At 39.6% G+C, this 22,225-nt stretch overlaps 1 protein-coding gene across 6 annotated transcripts in view; it reads left to right on the top strand.

The window, feature by feature from the left end:
* IPO11 (importin 11) overlaps positions 1 to 22,225 on the top strand; it is an 82,501-nt gene that overhangs the window by 18,410 nt on the left and 41,866 nt on the right. For all 6 annotated transcript variants that reach the window (XM_083703444.1, XM_083703440.1, XM_083703441.1 and 3 more), the window contains exons 6-23: positions 667 to 799; positions 1,606 to 1,664; positions 2,825 to 2,873; positions 3,606 to 3,676; positions 4,032 to 4,224; positions 4,341 to 4,493; positions 4,726 to 4,769; positions 6,996 to 7,086; positions 8,003 to 8,050; positions 8,573 to 8,678; positions 9,696 to 9,822; positions 12,503 to 12,536; positions 12,662 to 12,702; positions 13,728 to 13,844; positions 14,419 to 14,532; positions 15,868 to 15,983; positions 17,089 to 17,165; positions 20,338 to 20,417. In XM_083703444.1, coding sequence (XP_083559570.1) covers positions 667 to 799; positions 1,606 to 1,664; positions 2,825 to 2,873; positions 3,606 to 3,676; positions 4,032 to 4,224; positions 4,341 to 4,493; positions 4,726 to 4,769; positions 6,996 to 7,086; positions 8,003 to 8,050; positions 8,573 to 8,678; positions 9,696 to 9,822; positions 12,503 to 12,536; positions 12,662 to 12,702; positions 13,728 to 13,844; positions 14,419 to 14,532; positions 15,868 to 15,983; positions 17,089 to 17,165; positions 20,338 to 20,417 — 1,653 coding nt within the window. The remainder of the gene's footprint in view (positions 1 to 666; positions 800 to 1,605; positions 1,665 to 2,824; positions 2,874 to 3,605; positions 3,677 to 4,031; positions 4,225 to 4,340; positions 4,494 to 4,725; positions 4,770 to 6,995; positions 7,087 to 8,002; positions 8,051 to 8,572; positions 8,679 to 9,695; positions 9,823 to 12,502; positions 12,537 to 12,661; positions 12,703 to 13,727; positions 13,845 to 14,418; positions 14,533 to 15,867; positions 15,984 to 17,088; positions 17,166 to 20,337; positions 20,418 to 22,225) is intronic.

Here is a 22,225-nt window from a genome sequence, read left to right as displayed (position 1 = left end):
CAACAGTGTTTAAGATAGGTTGTTCCCTTAAAGGCATAGAGGAGACTTTAGTGAGAAGAAAGGAGCACATGATCAGAACTGTTTTATTTTTAAAAATATTTATTTATTTCCGATATTTATAAACTGCTTTTCACCACAGATGATTTTCCATCACCGTAAAAAATACACTATTAAGAACAGTTTCAGTTAAAACAAAAAAAATTCCTTCCAGTAGCACCTTAAAGACCAACTAAGTCAGTTCTTGGTATGAGCTTTCGTGTGCATGCACACTTCTTCATATTTCGTGCATGCACACGAAAGCTCATACCAAGAACTGACTTAGTTGGTCTTTAAGGTGCTACTGGAAGGAATTTTTTTTGTTTTGACTTTGGCAGACCAACACGGCTACCTATCTGTAACAGTTTCAGTTAAAACAGTCATGAGTGAAGCTGTATTCCAAAAAACACTTATTAATAAATAAACCCCTTTGAGCTCACTGAGACTTATTGTACTTTGCATTGTGCTGCTGTGTCCTAATAAATCCATTGGAACAAGTTAGTCATGACTACCTTAAATGCCATTACTTTCCGTGGGATTTAGGCATGATTAATATAGTTGGATTGGTTCACTGTGTTCCATTAACAAGAACTATTTTGACTAGTAATTTATTTATTTTTTACATTGCAGTTAGCTTCTGGAATTTACAGCTTTACCTGTTCCCTGTGGAATCACCATACAGATACATTCCTTCAACAGATTTGTACTAAAGATGAAACTGCTATGAGCAACTCGCTAGAAAGAACTCTTTTATCACTGAAAGGTAATTAACAAAATGTGTCAGATCAGTATGAATGTGCACAGTAAGGTGGGCTTTCAAATTTTTTACTAATGGAGTAAGACATTCTGTGTCTTCAGAGAGTTGCATTTGCATAGGGATCATAAGAGATTTTATTTTATTGGTGTCATTCACTGGTTGCTGAGGGCTATGCAAAATTCTTTCCAGCACTTGGTGCTTTTCTAGACTGGTCTCGGAATACAGATTTATGTTAATTTTGAAAGCCCAGGATTCCTAAGAGCATTTTGTATGTCTCTCCTACAGGGCCAGGTAAAATTGAGCCATTCATATTTTATACTGGTAGGATGTTCCATCCAAACACTCTTTGTTCCAAACTGCACATTCAATATATTCTTGGCACTCTTTGTTTCAACTTGCATACATGTTTTGTCTTGAGCCGCAGCTTTTCATAAAAATATTGAAAGAGCATACTGGATTCCTGCTTTAAGACATGGGAGTGTGGGTAAAAAAATCGCATTCACTCTTGAAACAGCAACCAAAATATTCTGTGACCCTTTGGAACTGATTTTGTTAGATTTTCTTCCTTTATCTGCTGCTGGTTTTGCTCATTAGTGGAATACTGACAATGTCGTGATAGAGTGGGGAGCCAAATGTTTAAAACTTCCAGTTTATTTGTTTATTATTTTTTAAAGAAATGTTTGATATTTTAAGAACTGGGAAAATTTTGCCGCAGGGGTTGTTCACCGTGTTGGCTATTAGACCATGAGTGGCTTTCATGGGAGTAGTAATATTTTATGGGGCAGTAATATTACTATTACTTCATTTTTCAGTGCTTCGTAAATTGACTGTTCATGGGTTTGTGGAACCTCATCGGAACGTAGAGGTGATGGTAAGCAAGGCAGATCCTTTATTTTTATAAGTATATTGGGCCTCGCTCCTTCTTTCCCATTATGATTAAAATTTCATCTTCAAACTGTGACAGTATTAATACTACAATGGATGTCTAGAAAAGATTTGTCTGGCAAGAAGTTAGGAGTTGATGCTTGTACGGGTGCCCTTTGGACACCTGGCCATGCAGGTTTAGAATCAGCGTAGCATATTGTGAAAGGGACGCGGGTGGCGCTGTGGTCTAAACCACGGAGCCTCTTGGGCTTGCCGATCAGAAGATTGGCGGTTTGAATCCCTGTGACGGGGTGAGCTTCCGTTGCTCGGTCCCTGCTCCTGCCAACCTAGCAGTTTGAAAGCACGTCAAAGTGCAAGTAGATAAATAGGTATCGCTCCAGCAAGAAGGTAAACAGTGTTTCCATGCGCTGCTCTGGTTCACCAGAAGCGACTTAGTCATGACCCGGAATCTGTACGCTGGCTTCCTCGGCCAATAAAGCAAGATGAGCGCTGCAACCCCAGAATCGGCCACAACTGGACCTAATGGTCAGGGGTCCTTTACCTTTACCTAGCATATTGTAGTATATTGCGGCATCTCCACCCCCATCATTCATCCTGGACACTGAGCTCTGAGGCCCTTCTGGCGGTTGCCTCCCTGCAAGAAGTGAGGCTACAGGGAACCAGGCAGAGAGCCTTTTCGGTAGTGGCCCCCGCCCTGTGGAATGCCCTCCCATCCAATGTCAAGGAAATAAACAACTATCTGACTTTTAGAAGACATCTGAAGGCAGCCCTGTTTAGGGAAGCTTTTAATGTTTGATGTTTTGTTGTGTTTTTAATAAAGTGACCAGGGAAACCCAGCCAGATGGGTGGGGTATAAATTTTACTTACTTACTTATTTATTGAATATGACTTGACTTGATTTGATTTGATTTTTCTGAAAGCTTTTAAGGTAGTAAGGTACAAAAGGAATGTGAAGTATGCTGCTGTATAGTAGCCTTGTTAAAAACGTATATATGTTGGGGAGAGGTCCCCCAGTACCTATTATGTTGATTAAATACTTTTTAGAGCAAATAATAATGTTGTGCAAAGAAGCATGATTGCTTATAGGTTGACATGTGGAATTCTGTACCCTTTTGTACTTTAAAATGTTGCTTTTACATCTTCTAGGGATTTCTCCATGCAGTATTTGAGCGGTTGAAACAATTTTTGGAGTGTAGTAAGTATTTGAAGTATTGTCCCGCATTATGGATTATATTTTACACCTTAAGATAAATAGTGCCATCTGAGGTAGTAGAAAAAAAAATGTGTCATGCAGTGCAATACTTTGCTTGCTGGAAGTGTGTTCTGCTGTACCCAAAGAGACTTGCAGGTTGCAGTTTTAGGCTGCAATTCTATGCATGCTTACTTGGGAGTAAATCCCATTGAACTCAGAGGATCTTGCTTCTGAGAAGATCTGTTTAGTTTCTGTTGCCAAACGACAAATGCTTCTTAACCAAAGGAATTAATATTAGCAACAGTTAACAGCAAAAAAGAAGCCATTTAAGCAAGATGTTCACAAGAATGCATGTATGGGGTTTGAAATTCAAACTGGAAACTTCCTGGCTCAGTCTCTTCACCACAACTACGGCAACTATGTGGAATATCTGAATTCCTATCCATTAATTACATTATGTTTCTCTTGAGTGTGTTTTGTTCATCACATCACAGCTTCTATGTACCTAAAATGTGCATTTTGCTCAATTGGAGTATTGTTGGCACCAACTTTACTTTACAAAATATGGCAGTTTTCAGTTACACTTAAAAGGAAGCTTATGCTGCAATAAATCTGTTAGTCTTTAAGGTGCCACAAGACTTTTTCTTCTTCTTTTGCATGTTTACTACAACAAACAAGCATGTCTTCTTCTTTGGCTGTCAATAATAATTGAATTTTTTTGCTGTTGTTTACCAGGTAAAAGTATAGAAGCAGATCACGTCTGCAGAGATCGCCTAGAAAAGACTATAATTCTTTTTACTAAAGTGGTAAGTTTCACTAAAGTGGTAAATTTCACTAGATTATTTTCAGCCAAATAATCTTGGCGAATTAGCTTCATGTGGTCAGTTTTAATACTGCCTTTTTTTAAAAAAAATGGATCAGTTCAGCAGAATAAATTAGTCACAATGAAGGGGAAGGGCCTGGGACGGAGGCAGACACAGAACATCCAACTCCTCATTCTAAAAAACTGACTATATCAACAAGCTGTTTTCAATTGCTTTTCTTTTTATTTGGTTTTTGTAATACACTTTTTTATTCATTTATCTCTTATTATTAACCAATTGTGTTTTTGGTCTGTATTTCTCTTATGATAATCCTGTTACTGTCCCCCTTGCTTTTTAGCTTTTAGATTTCTTGGACCAGCATCCTTTTTCATTCACCCCTCTAATTCAGAGATCATTGGAATTTGCTGTCAGCTATGTTTTCACAGAGGCTGGCAAAGGAGTTGTGTTTGAGCGATTTATTGTCCAGTGCATGAATCTGATTAAGATGATAGTCAAAAATTATGCTTACAAGCCATCCAAAAATGTGGAAGGTAATTTGGCTCTTTTCATTTTTGAAATGTTATATAAGTCTTGATAGTGATTTATTCCTTTTTGGACATAGATGAATGAATTATGGATTTATTTCATGTGAACTATTTTACTGCAGATAGCAGCCCTGAGACTCTTGAAGCTCATAAGATAAAGGTGGCGTTCTTCACATACCCAACATTAACAGAGATATGCAGGCGGTTGGTCACTCAGTATTTCCTGCTAACTGAGGAAGAGCTAACAATGTGGGAAGAGGACCCAGAAGGCTTTAGTAAGAAGCTGTTATTTATTTCAGCCTAATTTTAGTTTAAGGTACAATGCGTACTTTCCATTATTATCTAGGAATAATGTTGATGTTAGCAGCATGTGTTATGTTGTATGATTGTTAACTAATTCCAGAAGCCCTTTTATGTCAAAGTTGCACATTTTTATTTAACCAACATATGTAATTTAAAAACAATAGGTACTTGATTGTGTAAAAATTATTTACTTTTATGTTGCAGCTGTGGAAGAGACAGGTGGAGATTCTTGGAAATATAGTATCAGGGTAAGCATACTGCTTAAAATTCACGCAGAGATCTTACTACTTTGAATATTGACATTAAACTTGACATTTTGGGATGCAATCCATATTTTAGACGTTACTGTATGTGCATAGTCCTGACAGGACCCTCTGGCACGCTACCAAAGACCTCTAAATCCAGGCAGACTTCAGGCTATGCTACTGTTTCCTACATTGTTTTCTTCCTGGCTGGAAGGTTTCACACTTGCTCTGACCATTTGCTCCAGTGCTAAACCTCCCACCCAGGAAGAGAGCAGAGTGGTGATAATTGTGCAGTCTTTGTACTCTGCAGTTTTCAAGTCCCAAGTATTCCTGGAGGAAAGGATAGAAAGCGTTGTGATCAGCACAGCAGAGCTCTTTTGTGGGTTCATGCTGTCTGTGAAATTGGTATGTCATGCTGATATAGATGCAAGTAATAACATCCTTGTTTATTGCCGGATAGAAACCCTTGCCAAAATCTTTCATCAGACTCGCCCGTGCCATAAAGCAAAGCAGATATTTTCGGGCTGGGTGCAGATCCACATGGTAGCCTTGATCAGAGGCTTTGGTGTGTGTGTGTGTGTGTGTGTGCGCGCGCGCGCGCACGCACACACACACACACACACACACACAGGCTTCCCCAAGTTCCTCTCCTAATAGCAGAGATTCTGCATGTTTTCAAGCATTTATTTTTACACTTGTTATGAGTCCTGTAGATACGTCATGGAGCGGATGGTTAGATCCAGAGGAGAAATGGGTGGAGCTTGTGGAGTTGGAGCCGGAAGGGTCCTAGCAGGATATGGGAAGTGAAATCAGGATCCCAAGAAGTATCTGAGCCCAGGGAGGAGACCAGTAGTCTAGGGAGTGGAGATTTGGATCCAGGGGAGGGACTGGGCAGGTTGGCAGAAGAGGGTGACATTGGACACCCCAGTTTAATACCTCCTGCTGTAGAGCTGCCTCCTGTAAGAGAGGAGTCTTCTTCTGGGGGAGGCCACTGAGTAAATTGGATGCTGAGCTGGCGCCAACATTGCCTCCGTTTGCAAGGGCATGAAGATGCCAGCACCAAACCTCACAGACCCAAACCCTTAAAGGGACTGCCCACTTGCTTGCCAAGTCATAGGATAGTAGACCAGTATGAAGTAAGCAGCACATAAGCGGCATACAAAACACTACCAAACCATTCTACGTTCTAATCACCCTGTCTAACTCTTGTGTTGATCAGAAGGACTTGCCGATCAGAAGGTTGGCGGTTCGAATCCCCGCAACGGGGTGAGCTCCCATTGCTCAGTCCCTGCTCCTGCCAACCTAGCAGTTCGAAAGCACGTCAAAGTGCAAGTAGATAAATAGTAGCCATTCCGGCGGGAAGGTAAACGGTGTTTCCGTGCGCTGCTTTGGTTCGCCAGAAGTGGCTTAGTCATGCTGGCCACATGACCCGGAAGCTGTACGCCGGTTCCCTTGGCCAATAAAGCGAGATGAGCGCCGCAGCCCCAGAGTTGGTCATGACTGGACCTAATGGTCAGGGGTCCCTTTACCTTTACCTTTCAAGTCCTAGGATAGTGGCTGCTTGCTATTTTAAGAGCTGTGCCTGCCCTGCTCATCAAAAAGAAGATGCAGGGAGCATGTTACTTGTTGGATCAATGTCTTAGCTTGTGCTTAGCAAATAGTCCAGGCATGTCCAAAGTCCGTTTCGGTGGCCTAATCCGGCCAGCCGGTCGATTTAATCTGGCCCCTGTGGCAGTATATGTCCTGGGGTAAAATCCTAAAAAAAGCCCAGCAACTTCAATCCTTAAAAAAGCTCAAAAACTTTGGTCAGCCCTCATGCAAATTCACTTCATCAAATCTGGCCCACTTTGAAAAATGTTTGGGCACCCTGAAATAGTCTATACCTCTTAAGTAACTGCTGCACCTAGTGCTAGTGATGGGTGAAATATTGCCACATAATGATTGAAAACTTAAGCCCTTGTCAGCTATGATCATGGTTTCGTTTCAAGCAAATTCTGTACTCATTATTTTTGGTCAGTTGTGTCTATTTGGGGCTCAGTTGTATTAATTTACTTTGTAAATGCTCAGTTCATACCTTTAAGAACAATTTCCCAATGTTTATAATTACAGGATGTGTTTCACTTTTGCTGCCGTGTCATATTTAGCTATTTCCTCAATAGTGCCTTTTTAAAATGAATTTGCTTAGCATATTTTTGCCCTAAATAATGAACAGTTCTTTTCCCTCCCCAGCCATGCACAGAAGTGCTCTTCATTGATATTTTTCACGAATACAATCAGACTCTCACTCCAGTTCTGCTAGAAATGGTTCATACTCTACAAGGTACCTTTTTTTTTAAAAAAAGTTTTGTTTAAAATTATATATTGTACGGAACGCTGAGCAGCACTTAACATTTTCATTGTAAAATAGTAGTCCTTCTAGTTCTTTTTGGTTTTGTTTGTAGTCAAACATGTGTGCACAAGGATGAAACTCCAGAACAGGCATAGGCAAATGCAGCCCTCCAGATGTTTTGGGACTATAACTCCCATCATCCCTAGCTAACAGGACCAGTGGTCAGGGATGATGGGAGTTGTAGTACCGAAACATCTGGCGGGCCGAGTTTGCCTATGCCTGCTCTAGAAGACTTTCCAAATCAGCTTAGTGAACTCAGTTTCTCTTGAGACTACCCAGGCAAGCCCTACCCCGGCTGCGCTCCCCTCTTGCCTGTACATTCAAACGTCCTTCTTCATGTGGAGGAGCTCCACACATGCACACTGGTGTGCAAATAGAACTCTCTGTTGGATGTAGTTTGAGCACGCAGACATGGGAGAGTGTAGAAGGGGAGACTTTACTAATGTGGTCCTGTGACCTTCTCTTCACAGTCTTTCAATACACGGAAGCAGGGCTTTAATTTTACTGCATTCTGCATATTATAGTTGCTCTATACCTTCACCTTATCTCACAATAAAATGAAAAAATTAACCCCCCAATTTTGTTCTTACTCAAATCCTATTTGCATTCTAACATTTTTACACTGTGTTTTAAAGTATTCAACATCAATACAATTTAATAAATTATATTGTTAGGCTTATCTCCTAAATACTTGCCCCTCATAGATTCTCTCTTCCCACTTTAAGGGGAAGAATAAAAATCTTAACGCATCAGAAACCCTGCTTTTGCAATGAACACTACATATTATTTATTTAAATACATTTTGCTGCATTATGGATTTACTTGCTTTTTAATTATTTATTTTCAGGTCCTACTAACATGGATGATACCCAAACTCTGCTGATTAAAGATGCTGGTAAATTCTGTTTTTTTCGCATTTTAAATAGAGAGACTGGCAGTTGCTTGTTTTTTTAATCTGTTCTAATAACTGACAGCATTAGAATGTTCCAAGATTTTGAAAGCCAGTACTGGAATAATCAACTGAAGTTGGGAGGGCTGCAACAGCTTTGGAATACAGCTTTTGAGGTGTAGTTTTTGCGGAACTACTGTTCTTTTAAGTTGCTTTTAATAAAGCTGCACTCCTACACCATCTTAACTGGGGAAGCCTCATTGCATATGGGAAGTGGGCCACGGCAGGAAGGAGAGAAAGGTGAAGACTCATTGCAGAAGTCTTTTCTGACTGCGCACAGATATTGTTGCATACATCTCTCTCTCTCTCTCTCTCTCTCTCTCTCTCTCTCTCTCTCCCCACACACCCTTGCACCTGAGTTACATTTCTTGTTGAATTGATGTATTTAAAAGACATCGTTCAATTAAGTAGATTCGTTTTGCAAAAGAGGCTACAGTATTTTGTTTCATTCCCCCCCCCCCCCTTCAGTGTACAATGCAGTTGGACTGGCAGCATATGAGCTATTTGACAGTGTGGATTTCGATCAGTGGTTCAGAAACCAGCTGCTAGCGGAATTGCAAATCACTCATAACAGGTACAAGCCCCTCTCTGTTGTCTGTCAATATGAATTCAGCAAGCTTTGGTATGAAGTCTTAACTCTCCCGTTACGCTTTGCAGTTCTTCACTTTCACATTGGTATTTGCAGTAGATTTCTCTGCTTTCAAAAAAGCAATAAATATGCAGTATCTTTTATTGATGCATCAGCTTTTGATCTGGCAGCATGCCTGTTTTGAATTGCATAGAATTCTCCAATGGCTTGCCTTCTTGTTCTAGATCTGGGTCTGACACAGCTGTTGGCCCAGCCAGCTGCCTTGACTGCTTTGACTTCTCTCAGTTCTTTGTCCATGTTGTGTGGTTTGCTACGTGCAGGTCTTTTGAGGCTTGAAATCAAGTAAATCTCCCTGTAGCACCATGTACCTTGGCAGCACTCTATAAGTAACAACTTCACTTGGGTTGCAATAATGCAAAGTATTTTAAGATTTACTGTATCATAATCCCTGTATTGTCAAGGCGTAGTGTTGAATATTCTTTGAATAGCTAACTGTGCATCATAATATAAAATTAAAATCTAAATGATGACTGGTCTTTATGAAACTAAGGTGTTAGTTCAAGGGCATTTATTTTTAAAAATATAAAAGTTCTATCCTTGACACTAATGAATATTAAGGATTGTGAGGATTGTAGTGCCAAAATACCTTCCTAGAGACAGCAGAATCTGTTCCTCCAACAGATTTCACTCGTGGAATGTTTTCAACATTAATATTCTATGATTTAAATAAGCAAATTTACCTGTTTGAAATTATTGTGGAGACATTGTGTATTTTCTCCCATAGAAATAGACCTTTGGAATGTTTATTCTGCAGTGTTCTGCAGGGGCTGAGGTAGAGACCTGAGCAGTCTGATGTTGATTATAAAAACAAACACGTGTTCACACTTTGTTGGTAGAAATTACAGTACTGAAAAGCATTTTTGATACTGACCTTTAAACAATTTAATTCAATACAATCTTAAAAGTCCTTTCTTCACATAATAACTTTTGTTATGTTTAAAGGTATAAACCAATCCGTCGGCGAGTGATTTGGCTAATTGGACAATGGATTTCTGTGAAATTCAAGTCTGACTTGAGACCAATGCTGTATGAAGCAATTTGTAATTTGCTTCAAGACCAAGACTTAGTGGTACGTATAGATCAATCTCTTTGACAAATACTCCGTACAATATTTATTTTTCATGTAACTGGCCTTTTGCTTCTACCTTGCAAATAGTATGTGCTTTTGTTCATGCTCTTTTGTTAGGAAGGTCTCTCAAGCTTTAGTTCTGTATAGGCTTACCTGACAGTAAGTCCCATTAATCTCACTTCTGAGTACATGCATAGCCAAAGCTGTTTGTGAAGTTTTATTATCTTTGATCATCTCTATGCCCCTGAAAGCTGTGGAAAAGTTAACTATAGTTTTGTATGGAAACTTTTCTAGACCGCTCAAGTCCTTACAGAGGACTAGTTAAATTTGTGAGAATGATCCGCCATTGTATATATTTGCAGAACATGTATGCATTAGATCATGGCTCATGCTGTATATTGGAGAAATTTTTCTACTTTGCCAGCAGGCCAATATCTACCATCTGAGGAATCAATCCACTGAGTCACATTTGTAGAGCTGCTTTAAATGTCCAGACCAGATCCAGTAGGCAGGGCTTGAGTTGCAATGATCAGTCATTTTCAATGCCCATCAAGTGAGAGTCTTGGATGGGCAAGAACAACCTGGATGAAAGTCAGATTGCTGTCTAGTGCAATATATCTGCTTGTTTGATGGGTGGCCATTGGGTTTGATATCTTGTACAGTTCTGTCAGTTGATTTCATTTGTCATCTGGTGTTTTTGCAGTGCACATTTAGTAGAATGGATGGAGCGATTGCTGATCGTCTTTAGGTGATTGAGAGGGAGATATTGGAGTGATTGGATGGATGGTGGGATATTGTGTAATGGTGGATGTCTATGAGGTGTGGGAGAAAAATAGGATGAGTAGTGGTACTGAATGATTTGTGTTTCTGTAGTAGTCAGATTGGTTCAGAGTCTATCTACACCAGATCTGGGTGTTAGTAAGTGGTGCTGCATATTGTGAGTCAGGATGTGCCTTGGCAAGAGGGAGGGTGAAGTGAGAAGGGATACCTGACTCTTTAGATGTTTTCAAGAAGTATTGCTACGTTTTGCTTCAGGGGGATTTTTATTGTTTTATTTGTTACTGCAGTTTTCCAGTTCAGTCATTTGTTATATCTATAGCTGTTAAGGGATGCAGGTGGCGCTGTGGGTTAAACCACAGAGCCTAGGGCTTGCCGATCAGAAGGTCAGCGGTTTGAATCCCTGCGACAGGATGAGCTCCCATTGCTCGGTCCCTGCTCCTGCCAACCTAGCAGTTCCAAAGCATGAAGTGCAAGTAGCTAAATAGATACCGCTCCAGCGGGAAGGTAAACGGCGTTTCTGTGCGCTGCTCTGGTTCGCCAGAAGTGGCTTAGTCATGCTGGCCACATGACCCACATGACCAATAAAGCGAGATGAGCGTCGCAACCCAGAGTCGGTCACGACTGGACCTAATGGTCAGGGGTCCCTTTACCTTTTACTTTTATTTTGTATGTTATTTTTGTAAACTGCTTAAAGATTGTATTGGTATTAAATGGCTTATCAATATATGAAACATAAATAAATGTGGGACAAAGAGTTGCCTTCCGATTCTGCAGCTCGGCAAAGAAAATATTTTTGTTCTTCTCATGGTTGAATTACATAGGGTGAGAAATAGCGCACCATCAATAGACCTGCCAGTACCCAATGTCCATCTCTCATACAACAAGCACTTAAATATCAAACTAAAAATAAAAAAATACAATATAATAAATTGCCAGTACTTGAAAACACAAGTACATCACATTTGATATATGGATTGGGCCCTCAAATTACCAGACTGAGCTGATAAGTTTTACAAGAATAACCACACTGTTCACTTTCATGCAAGCAAAGCTGATTAATGAGCCTTTGATAGTTGACTACATCTACATAGTTTTGCTGTGATCATAAACTTTAGTTTCTTTATATTTTGATTGTGTAATATTTGACCCACCCTTCTGTCATTGAATATATATTTGCTCTGTATATCTTTAACTTGAACAAAGTATATCCATCTCAAAATCAGTTCAGATTGTGTTCCATTATGAAATTAAAGATATAAAGTTTGGCTATAATGCCGTTTACAGCAGCTGAATTGGTAGTTCTGACTGGCAGCTTGTTCAAATAGCAGGAAGAATAGCCTTGTAGAAGGATAAAATTTTAATAAGAAAGATAAGGCATACAGTAAGGCATATCAGTCTGAAGCAAAGCCATATTGCACTGAAAAATTTCCACCCCAGACTTGTTACACAATATTAATTTTCTCTTTCTTCTCAACCAGAATATCTTCAGTACCAAACAAAATAACCAACAACCTTCAAATACACTTCCCCCTGTGTCCTCAAGTTTGACAATTGAGTACCATTTTGAATTGTCAAATCTGAAACAAGGTTGTTTGCTCATCACATCAATACACTCATTTTGGATACATTAAAAATGAGGAATTTGGGAATAGAGTGAAAATAAGGTGGTGAAAAACACTTGGTGAAATGTTTAAGGAGAAAATGGTCTCTCAAGTTCTCAAATAAGACTCTCTGAATTTGTTATTCTGTGTCTATGTCGTGGGGCAGGGATCAACCAATAGAAATGAAACATACAGTTTGTTGGACTGTGTATCAACTTTGTGAATATTTTGTGAAAATATTTTATAAACAAATCTAACTGACCAACATGATTTGTTCTTGTTTAATTATTTTCTTTCAGGTCCGTATTGAGACAGCTACAACTCTGAAACTAAATATCCTTTTCCTTATTTAAAGTATTCCATTGTTAACTGAATCACTGAAATTGCTTTGGTTTAATGTTGCTCGTTTCAAAATATTAACCGCACAAAGATTTTGGTTTTCCTTAACTGCATTTTACCTGTGGATGACTTCGAGTTTAGGACCGATCAGTTTCTACCAGTAAGTGCATGTGACCCCCTCCCTGTGCCCCAGTCATGTACTAAATTCAAAAGCAAGTAAAATCACTTAATTGAAAGGCAGTCCCTTACTTTGGTGTGGTTAGGATTCAGTAGTGTTTCTTAAGGAGTGAAAATTGAAATTCCATTAGAACGTTGCGTGAAGAAGTAGGGGTAGAAATTCGGAGTTGTATCAAATGTTGTATGTGCAAGTTTTACTTGCACAGCACAGCCTTCCCTTCATCTCTTTCTGAAACCCCACCCCCAAATCTGCTTAAGAGAGTCTTCCAATCCTCTGGAGCAGATTTTGAAGGGGTGCTCGGGAAAGGAGGAACAAAGTTGACTCCTGTGCAAGTAGAATGGACACATTGGACACATTCCTGGATAATAGAAATCATTTGTAGAATCTCTAAAATACACTCCTGTTCTGTATATGATTAGCATCTTGCGGACCACACTGACATTGCATGGTGAGATTACTATAGTGTATTCTTAGCAAGGTAGTTATTTGGGCTGTTTATAAGTCTCTGTCTCACCTTCTTAAGCCCTTTCCTGAAATGCTGGACCTACATTTTGCTGCTTTACAACAGGAAGTCATTTTGTAGTGTGGCATAGCTGCTGGTGTTGTGCCGTTAGTGAAGTCTAGAGTAATTCATTGGGCAAATTGAATAGACTGAGAAGAAGGGGCCTATGGAGTGGGATGAACAGAGAATGTACAATGTGAGGGAAGAAATGGCAGAGAGAAAGTAAGATGTTGAAGAAAGGAAAGACTGAGAAGAAAGGTGAGGCCTGGGGGTAATATGGTGTAAGTAATGGTGGATAAGTCAGGATGTGTAGCTTTGGATGTTCTGGGAGTTTGGTCTATGGGAACAGAGAAGATGGATTTAATGTGGCACAGGCCAGTATTTCCCATGTTAAACTGACACTACCCAGATATTTTGTGGCTGGTCCCTAGAGTAATTGAATTAACGGTTAAGAACTGTATCAGTGTCCTTACTAACTCAGACCCATGTTGTCTTTCTTTTGCAGTATCTGGAATCTATGTTTACCCTGCTCTTTCAGCTTCTTCAAGAAGTTAGAGAATGTGACACAAAGATGCAAGTTCTTCATGTTCTGTCTTGTGTAATTGAAAGAGTCAACATGCAAGTAAGTTGACACCTCAGTGTGGAAAAACAGTTGCACATCTAAATTCATAGGAACACAAGACTTTGAAACCATTAAATATTGGCCTATTTCTGCATTTGCCGTTCCAACGCTATCCCAACCCCCCTTTAAGCATTTGAACTGTTTGAACCAAATCCCTTTAGACATGTTGAGGGAGTGAGGGAACCTTGATAGTGTCCAGCCACTCAAAGTTCTGTAACAAACCCGTCAGACATTGGAATGTTTTCTCAGGCATTCTATGTGTGTCCCGATTCTGAACAAGCAAGTCGAAGTTGTTATCTTTAGTAAATTATCACTTAATTTACATGGGTTGTGAACGCATTGATGTTGATTTCCATACAGTTGTAGCACTCCTTATTGGGGGGTGGGGTGGCGACAACGACCCAAAGCAGCTATCAGTAACTGGGGGGAAAGAAAGTAAAATTCTAATTCATTCGTCCCTATGAAACCTTTTAATCCCCTGAGGCTGTTCCTACAAAATCTTACATGGAGGGTTGTAATCTATGAGAACTTAAGAGCTAACTCTTAAAATTGTACCACTTTATTTTAATCACAGATAAGACCTTACGTAGGATGCTTGGTTCAGTATTTACCTCTCCTTTGGAAACAAAGTGAAGAACACAATATGTTGAGGTGTGCTATCCTTACTACCCTAATACATCTTGTCCAGGTAAAATATCTGATGTTTTTTCTTCTTTCCCCTCTCTGATCATTAGCTTGTGTTGTAGCTTGTTAAAACTTTAGATAGAACAAGTGCGAACCCACATCAAAACGTTGCAGCGTACCTTAAACCCCTAAGAAGTCTGCATTCCTCCAATGCTAATCCTCCTTCCAAAATATTTATTATAAGCTTTTAGGGCCTTGAGCAGGCTGGCTTTGTCTCTCTCTCTGTCTCTCGCCCACTGCCCCTGCTTTCAGTTGCCCAACGTTTCACAGCTCAACTGCCTTCATCCATAAGTTTATACAAGATAATACTCTGGAATAGCTGCTACTCCTCTCCGTACTAATTATTTTCTTGGGTTAGTATTGGCAGTCAGCACAAAATCAACACAGAATGAGTTCAAAGACCCGTTCTTTAAACACGCTGGCAACACTTGCACAAGGTCGTGTCCTTTTACTGTCAATTAATGTATCTGGAGTTTAGTTTGGACAGAGCTTGCATAGAGTCAATAATATACTTTAACTATTAAGGTTATTACCGGGATTTGATGTGGGTCATTGGACTTAGCCTTGGAATCTGTTTTCTGCACCGGTTATGAGTCCCTGGGATGTGTAACTCATCAAAAGGAGAAGTGTGTCTGTAGAATTTTTACCTGAGTACCAGTAGTCTGTCCACAAACGTAGGATTAAAATTTAGGGCTGTTTAGTGTAGATTGGCAGCTCTTGTCATATAAATCAAGCTCTTAGTGACTTCTAAGTGAAAGCCTGTTTTAGCTTAATTTTTTCTCATCTTCATTGGTGAGTATTATGAGGAAGTGTTCTTGGAGGGGGGAAAAACATGTCAGCAACATTGCAATAATTTTTTGTTCTTTAAGAGTCCATTTTCCTAGCAATGAGCCCTCCTGCCCAATCTTTCTCTCCAGTCTTCCTAACTGGAAGAAGAGGGTATTGGAGCGTTTACTGGTACATGTTTTGCTCCTGTTGCTTCTTGGAAGTTTGATGTAGAACCATAGTGTGGAGTCAGGAGAGTGCCATTTCAACAAAAGAAAGTTGTTCAAGCTGAGAAAGCTGCCCCTTTCATATCTAGTCTGTGAACCAGAGAATACAGTATTGTATCTAATCCTGTTTCTCTGAGGTTCGTATCCCAGTCAGCCAAGCCTTATCCAAAAAACTGACTGTTCTAATTACTTCAAAGTAGAGTCACTTGCTGGCTTTTTATAGTGGTTAGTTACTTATATCATTCTTTTCCTGAAAGCCTTTTCAAAAATTTCAATAATCTGCTATCGCTCCTGTTTGTAGCAGCAAGTACTCAGGTGTTCTGATCAATGTGTTATTATTTCTTCAGGGCTTAGGAGCAGATAGCAAGAATCTTTATCCTTTCCTGCTCCCGGTTATTCAGCTAAGCACTGATGTTTCCCAGCCCCCTCATGTGTATCTTCTAGAAGACGGACTAGAATTGTGGTAAGCATTTTGTGCCACTCCCTTCAGAAAACCAGAGCAATTTTATATTTGAATTTGGGTAAGGAATGTGACTGGGCTTTGTTAAAGGATCAGAATGCGTGGGGAAGGGGTGGTGAGCCTCTGGCCCAGGGGCCTCCTTATCTGGCCCTCAGGATTCTTTCCAGGTCACACCATTGATCCACAGGTGCTGCCCTCCACTCACTCTGCCCTGTGTCATTCAGTGCTTCAGCCTAGCTGGAATAGGCCCTCAGACTGTAATAATCCATGTGAGGGTGAGGGTGTGTGTGTGTGTGTGTGTGGCTTTTGTCTGGTTTTATATTCTGATTTTATCTTGTGAACTACCTTGAGGCCTGTGGGTATATAAATTCTAACAACAACAACAACAGTAATGATGTAGCCTGCCCTATGAAAATAAGAGTCACATTCATTGTGCCACCCATTTATTGTTGCGGCCAGGCCCACCATGGACACAAAATGTGGCCCTCAGGCTAGAAAAGATCCCCTGCTCCTGATGTAGGGTATTATATTAGCAAGCCACTGGGGCAGCTACATTTTTTTTTTAAAGGGGGAAAAAACTCGAGCATCTTTTAACCCCCTTTCCTGCATTCTGATCCAACAGTTCCTTTCCGGTTTTACTGCTGAAGTTAATGTATTATTATTGTTTTATTCTTATGTTTTGTACGCCACCACCATACTTTTGACTGTTGAGCATTTTATACATAGTTTTAAATAAATAAATTTATTTGTAGTCTAGATATCCAAGCATGCTTTTAAATATTAATTTTAAATAATATGTGTAAGTGACAGATTTGGAAACAGCTGACCTTGAGAGTTGACCAGAGTGGAAAGCTTCACTTTTAATAGTTACCATTGACTCTAGGAGTATCATCACATGATGACGACCTTCGTTTGTAGTTTGACTGATAAAGGAGTTTAAAAACATAATAATGTTCATTGAGTTCTAGGGCATACAGACATAGAAAAGCTACAATACCTGTTGCAGGTCTTTCTTATTGCAGAATACAAACCATAAAATAAGATCTAAAGAAACATATTAATGGAAACAATGATAAATAAGTTTTTTTTATTTCCCCCCCTTCCCTAGGCTAGTAACATTAGAGAATAGCCCTTGCCTTACCCCAGAGTTGCTGCGAATTTTTCAGAACATGTCTGCTCTTCTTGGTGAGTTATCAATATTTAAATCTAATATGAACTGCATGGATACCATTTACATTCATAACCTATCTAGCAGTATTTCATGTCCCATGTTATTTACTATTTGTACTTGTTCATGTAAGGAGATGAACAAGTACATCGCTTCCAAGGAAGAGCCTAGTGATAAGATCTAACAATTTTAAAAAACAAATCCTGAATCATATCTTGTACACAATTTGCCATCTGTATATTTGGTGCATACTCTTCTGCATCCATAAAAGCCGCAATCCAGGGACAGTTAAGAAGCTGAAATTCCACTGGGATTTACCCAGTTTAAGTGCATATCATTGTAGAGTCCTTATTTGTATCTACTATATTTATAGCGATGTATTGACAGCATCCTGTTTTTTTTTTTAAACACTTAGTATTTTGTAGTATTTTCACTAACCAAGTATAACCTTTATGGTTCATGTTTTGGAGAACCTTTTAATAAAAGTAGGTATTTCTTAGCTCTTTTGAAAACATATACCATTACACAGTTCTGTGACACTGCAAGCCTTTCTTCTTTGTTGTTTCTTGTCCCTGTCTCTGCACATATAACTTTTTCTTTCTAGAGGCCCCTGCATGTCAGTCTGGAGGGCATACTTAGAGGCTTTGCCTCAGCTTGGAACCTCTTTTTTCCAGAAGTCTGCCAAAGCTCAGACTTAAGTATTCTTTATGGGGGACACCATAATATTTTCAGTTCTCTAAAGGTCTTAGTCCAGGCATAGGCAAACTCCGGCCCTCCAGATGTTTGGGACTACAATTCCCATTATCCCTAACTAATAGGACCAGTGGTCAGGGATGATGGGAATTGTAGTCTCAAACATCTGGAGGGCCGGAGTTTGCCTGTGCCTGTCTTAGTCCAACCCTGGGTGCATTTTAATTTTTGATCGGTTTTGAATTTGGCTCTCAAATTTCCACTATTAACAAATTGCCAGAATAATGATGACATGTAAAAAAATTATTTCTGACATTGTTAGCACTTGTTTTCATAGAGTAACTATGGCTGCATTTAGACCATCTTCTGTTCTGATGTGAGGATTTCTCCCTTTTCTTGCTGTTTTTTTGCACTTGGTCAGCAACTGATCTAGTGGGTTCTTCCTCTGGGCAAAAGAGCAAAAGCAGGTGCAAATTACCTTTAGAGGTGATTGATTTACAGCTTCAACTGCTGCATTTCCTCCAGGGCAGCACATTTCACAGCAGCATGTGATGCAGTGTAATGTGGGTCAAGGGAGGACAGGAGTTGTGAGATTTTATCAGACATTTCCCCCATACTTTGAAGCCAGTCTTTTCATACACAAGTGCTTGAAACATTTTTTTAAAATTTAAACTAGGGGAAGAATTGAAAAGTGCCCATTAAACTTCCACTGTTCCCCTTTATCTCTGATGCACAGAGATAATATGTGCTAATGCTTCTGTAGCTAAAGCAACAACATTCTTGTACGAAAGGGAGGCACCGGCAGGCTACAGAAAACCCCAGGTTTTAGAGAAGTACCTTAGGGAGGAAAGGATCGAGCATGCTCAGTTATCCTGCAGTGCTTCCTGGCTGTTGGGAAAGGGGAAAACAGATGGCCAGATTGGAATGGAGTGTCGTGGAGGAGGACGTGGCTGGCTGAATAGAAAAGGGAATAGGATTGCTCCACACTGCAGCATTTCGCACCAGGTCCCCACTTCGGAAAATAACTTCTTCTTCTTCTTCTTCTTCTTCTTCTTCTTCTTCTTCTTCTTCTTCTTCTTCTTCTTCATCCCCCGCCCATCTGGCTCGGTTTCCCCAGCCACTCTGGGCGGCTTCCAACAAAGATTAAAAATGCATTGAAACATCAATCATTAAAAACTTCCCTAAACAGGGCTGCCTTCAAATGTCTTCTAAACGTCAGATAGTTGTTTATCTCTTTGACATCTGATAAGAGGGCGTTCCACAGGGAGGGCGCCACTACCGAGAAGGCCCTCTAGATGGGCACCCACAGTCATGACAATAACTCATCGAAATGTAGTCGCCATAATCTATCATAGTGATAGTTTGAGTTGACAGTACAACCTTAAATAGATCAATGTAGATAATGTGGCCTCCAGCCTGAAAATAGACAGGAACTATAGTTCAGTAGTAGAGCAATATACATGGATAAAATCCCAGGTTCCGTCCTTGGCATCTCCAGGTCAGGCGACAGGTGATAGAAAAGGCTGCTCTAAGACCTTAGAGAGCTGCTGCTGACCAGAGGAGATGGTCCTGGGATAGATGGGCAAAATGTCCGATCTTGCATAAAACAATTTGCTAGTCCTCTAAATTACTTCTAGAATTACCTTTGGCTGCATTGCAAAGTCCTTCTGCAGCATAACTTTTCAGAAAGCTTTTAGTGCCATCCGGTTGGGTTGGTCTAGGAAAAGAGCTCTGATTTCAGCAAGCATTCTGTTTTCCAGAGATTCAAATGAGATGTTCACAATTAGGTCTGCGCATTAACTCAGTTATCCAAACCTACTTGGCCTGCTTTGTATAAGCAAGTTAATTGGGTCACTTGGATCAGTAGTTTGGAAAACCACCAGCGAGTAGCTGAGTTCAGCAGTTGAGTCTGGCACAATGTTGTTCTTTCACTAGAATTAATAGTTTGCTGCTGTTGCTCACCAGCAAACTCTCCCTCATGGGCAGTTGTACAGTTTTATGTGTGCTTTCCAGCGGTAGCTGATGAAAGGAGGAGAATGCTCTTTGCACATTGCAGTTACAAACTAGACTTGAGAAAGTAGCAGTTATCATGAGATACTTTTCACATGAACATTAACAAGAAAGTTTTTTTATTCATCCTGCCGAACTGTGGCTGTCATCGTAATGTAACAGCCTTTCCGTTACATTAGTCCAAGGTACCAATTAAATTGTAAGTGAGATTTATGCACTTATTTCTAGGGCACCAATACCTCATTTTTAACAATATATATATGTTTAGGTTTCTGATTAATTGACTTCAGAGCTTGTCACTTGGATGCTTGGAGTATGAGTGGAGAACCTTAGGTCTATAATTTTTCATGTGAACATAAATATGCATGGGTGATGGTAGAATACATTATAAGAAAAAAATACAGATAAATACAGTGTGTGATAATATTTGTTAAGGTGGTTTAGACTGTGGCAAAGATCCTAACATGATGTGATGTTTATTTTTTGTAGAACTAAGTTCGGAAAACCTCAGAACCTGCTTTAAGATCATCAATGGCTATCTCTTTCTATCTCCATCTGAATTTCTTCAGGTATGTATAAAATAGGATTCGTTGTTACATATTCTCTGAAACTCTCTAAGCACAGTTTTGCTTTATTTATGGTAGCTCACTGTGCCGGCCAACTTTGCTTTTAGGCAGAGTGAGCACCTCAAAACTGTCTAGGACTATATTCAGAAATAACATAAAGTCAAACCATAGTTTGGAATTATATCTAAACCTATACTGACTCACAAAGCATGGTTTGCAGGAAGCTTCCAAAGCAGGATATCAAAACATAGTTTGAGGTTGGTGTGTTTGTATGGTTTGTTGTTTTTGAGTGAGTGAATTTATAAAATGCTCAGCAAATGGAAAATCATACAAGTAGCACTAAACCATGGTTTGCCTGCTCTGCACCTGGAAGATCAGCATCAGTTTTAATACATTGCCCACTGCAATTGCTTTATTTTTAGCTCTGTCAAATTGTTTCCAGTGAATTGCTGGTGATCGGAGTCGGACCAAAAGAAAAATAATTTGGAATAGTTGAATTAAATCACACCAGACAAATGATGAAAATGTGTGGATGTAGCAGTAACTGAAATATAATAATAAAATTAAGGTACAGATGGAGCATAGGTGAGTTAGTCATGGATAACTTAAGTCCATATACTCTGAGTATGATTTAGTATTTTTAACTTTCTGCTGTTTCACAAAATTTATATACTGCCAGATTGTAACGAAACATCTAAGAAATATTAAAATTACCACTAAACCAGGTAAACAGTTAAAAACAATTAAAATCAGCAGTAAGCTAAAAAGATTAAGAAACATCAACATTTATGCGTCTCTAGATAGACCTGCCTAAACAGAAATGCTTTAAGCAGGCCCTGAAAAGAGTACAGCTTAGTAGGATATCCACCTGTATGATAAAAGCATCAGTGTACTATTTGCACAGCCAATTAAGTATTTTATTATTTTGTTGATTAGAATGGATGATTTGCTTGAAAACAGAATCTTTGTTCCTGAGTGCCTTTGTTCCTTCTGTTAATTACTGCCGCTAATAATTCCTCATATTTATAGTTATGGCGCTAACTTTATCAACAATAGGCTGCCCCATAAAGCTTTTGTTTTAATTTGGGGGAAGCATCTTTTCAAGTACCGTACTTTATCATAATATCATCAGGATTTCTGACTGCTGACTCCTCCAGTTTCAAAATCCCACTGCACATGGGAAACTTAGAGGTGGCAATTGAAGCTTGGAGCTCAGCTTGCTATGAGCATGGGCTAATGATGATCATAGGTGCTAATGTTTCTCAAATGGTAAAGTATTTTCAGAAGATGATGATTTTCAGGTACTTCCTGCCAGCCCTGCCCCCCCACGAAAAATATCTTCCTGGCTGAATTAGGATATTGGAGGCGCACAAATTTCCCAGGCAGGTACTGGGCTTCCTTCTGTAGCCCCTTCTCCCATTGCTCACTCTGAAGCAGTGTACAATGCAATATGAAGGAATGACCAATATAACTTGTGTGTTCATCATGGAAGAGTATTCTCTGTTCAGGTTTGGGTCTCTTTGAGTCGGAGCTGTAGTAAGTCAAAGCTCTTAGTTCTTGAACAATTTCTAAGCCTGAGATTATATTCAAATCAAATGGAGAGGGAACACCTACAGTTGGTAACAGGTAGTTATTATGATTACCTTTTCTCCAACGAGTTCAAGATGGCATACATGGTTCTCCTACTCATTTTCATCCTCACAACAACTCTGTGAGGTCAGTTAGGCTGAGAGATAACAACAGCCCCAAGGTCATTTGTTCATGTGAATGTCAGTCTTTTTGAAGTATAAGACTGATTGCAGAATTGTGCA

Source organism: Podarcis gaigeae, assembly GCF_964106915.1.
Source record: "Podarcis gaigeae genome assembly, chromosome: 11".
In the NCBI taxonomy this organism is placed as follows: Eukaryota; Metazoa; Chordata; class Lepidosauria; order Squamata; family Lacertidae; genus Podarcis; species Podarcis gaigeae.
This window is presented reverse-complemented; position numbering and strand designations above follow the sequence as displayed.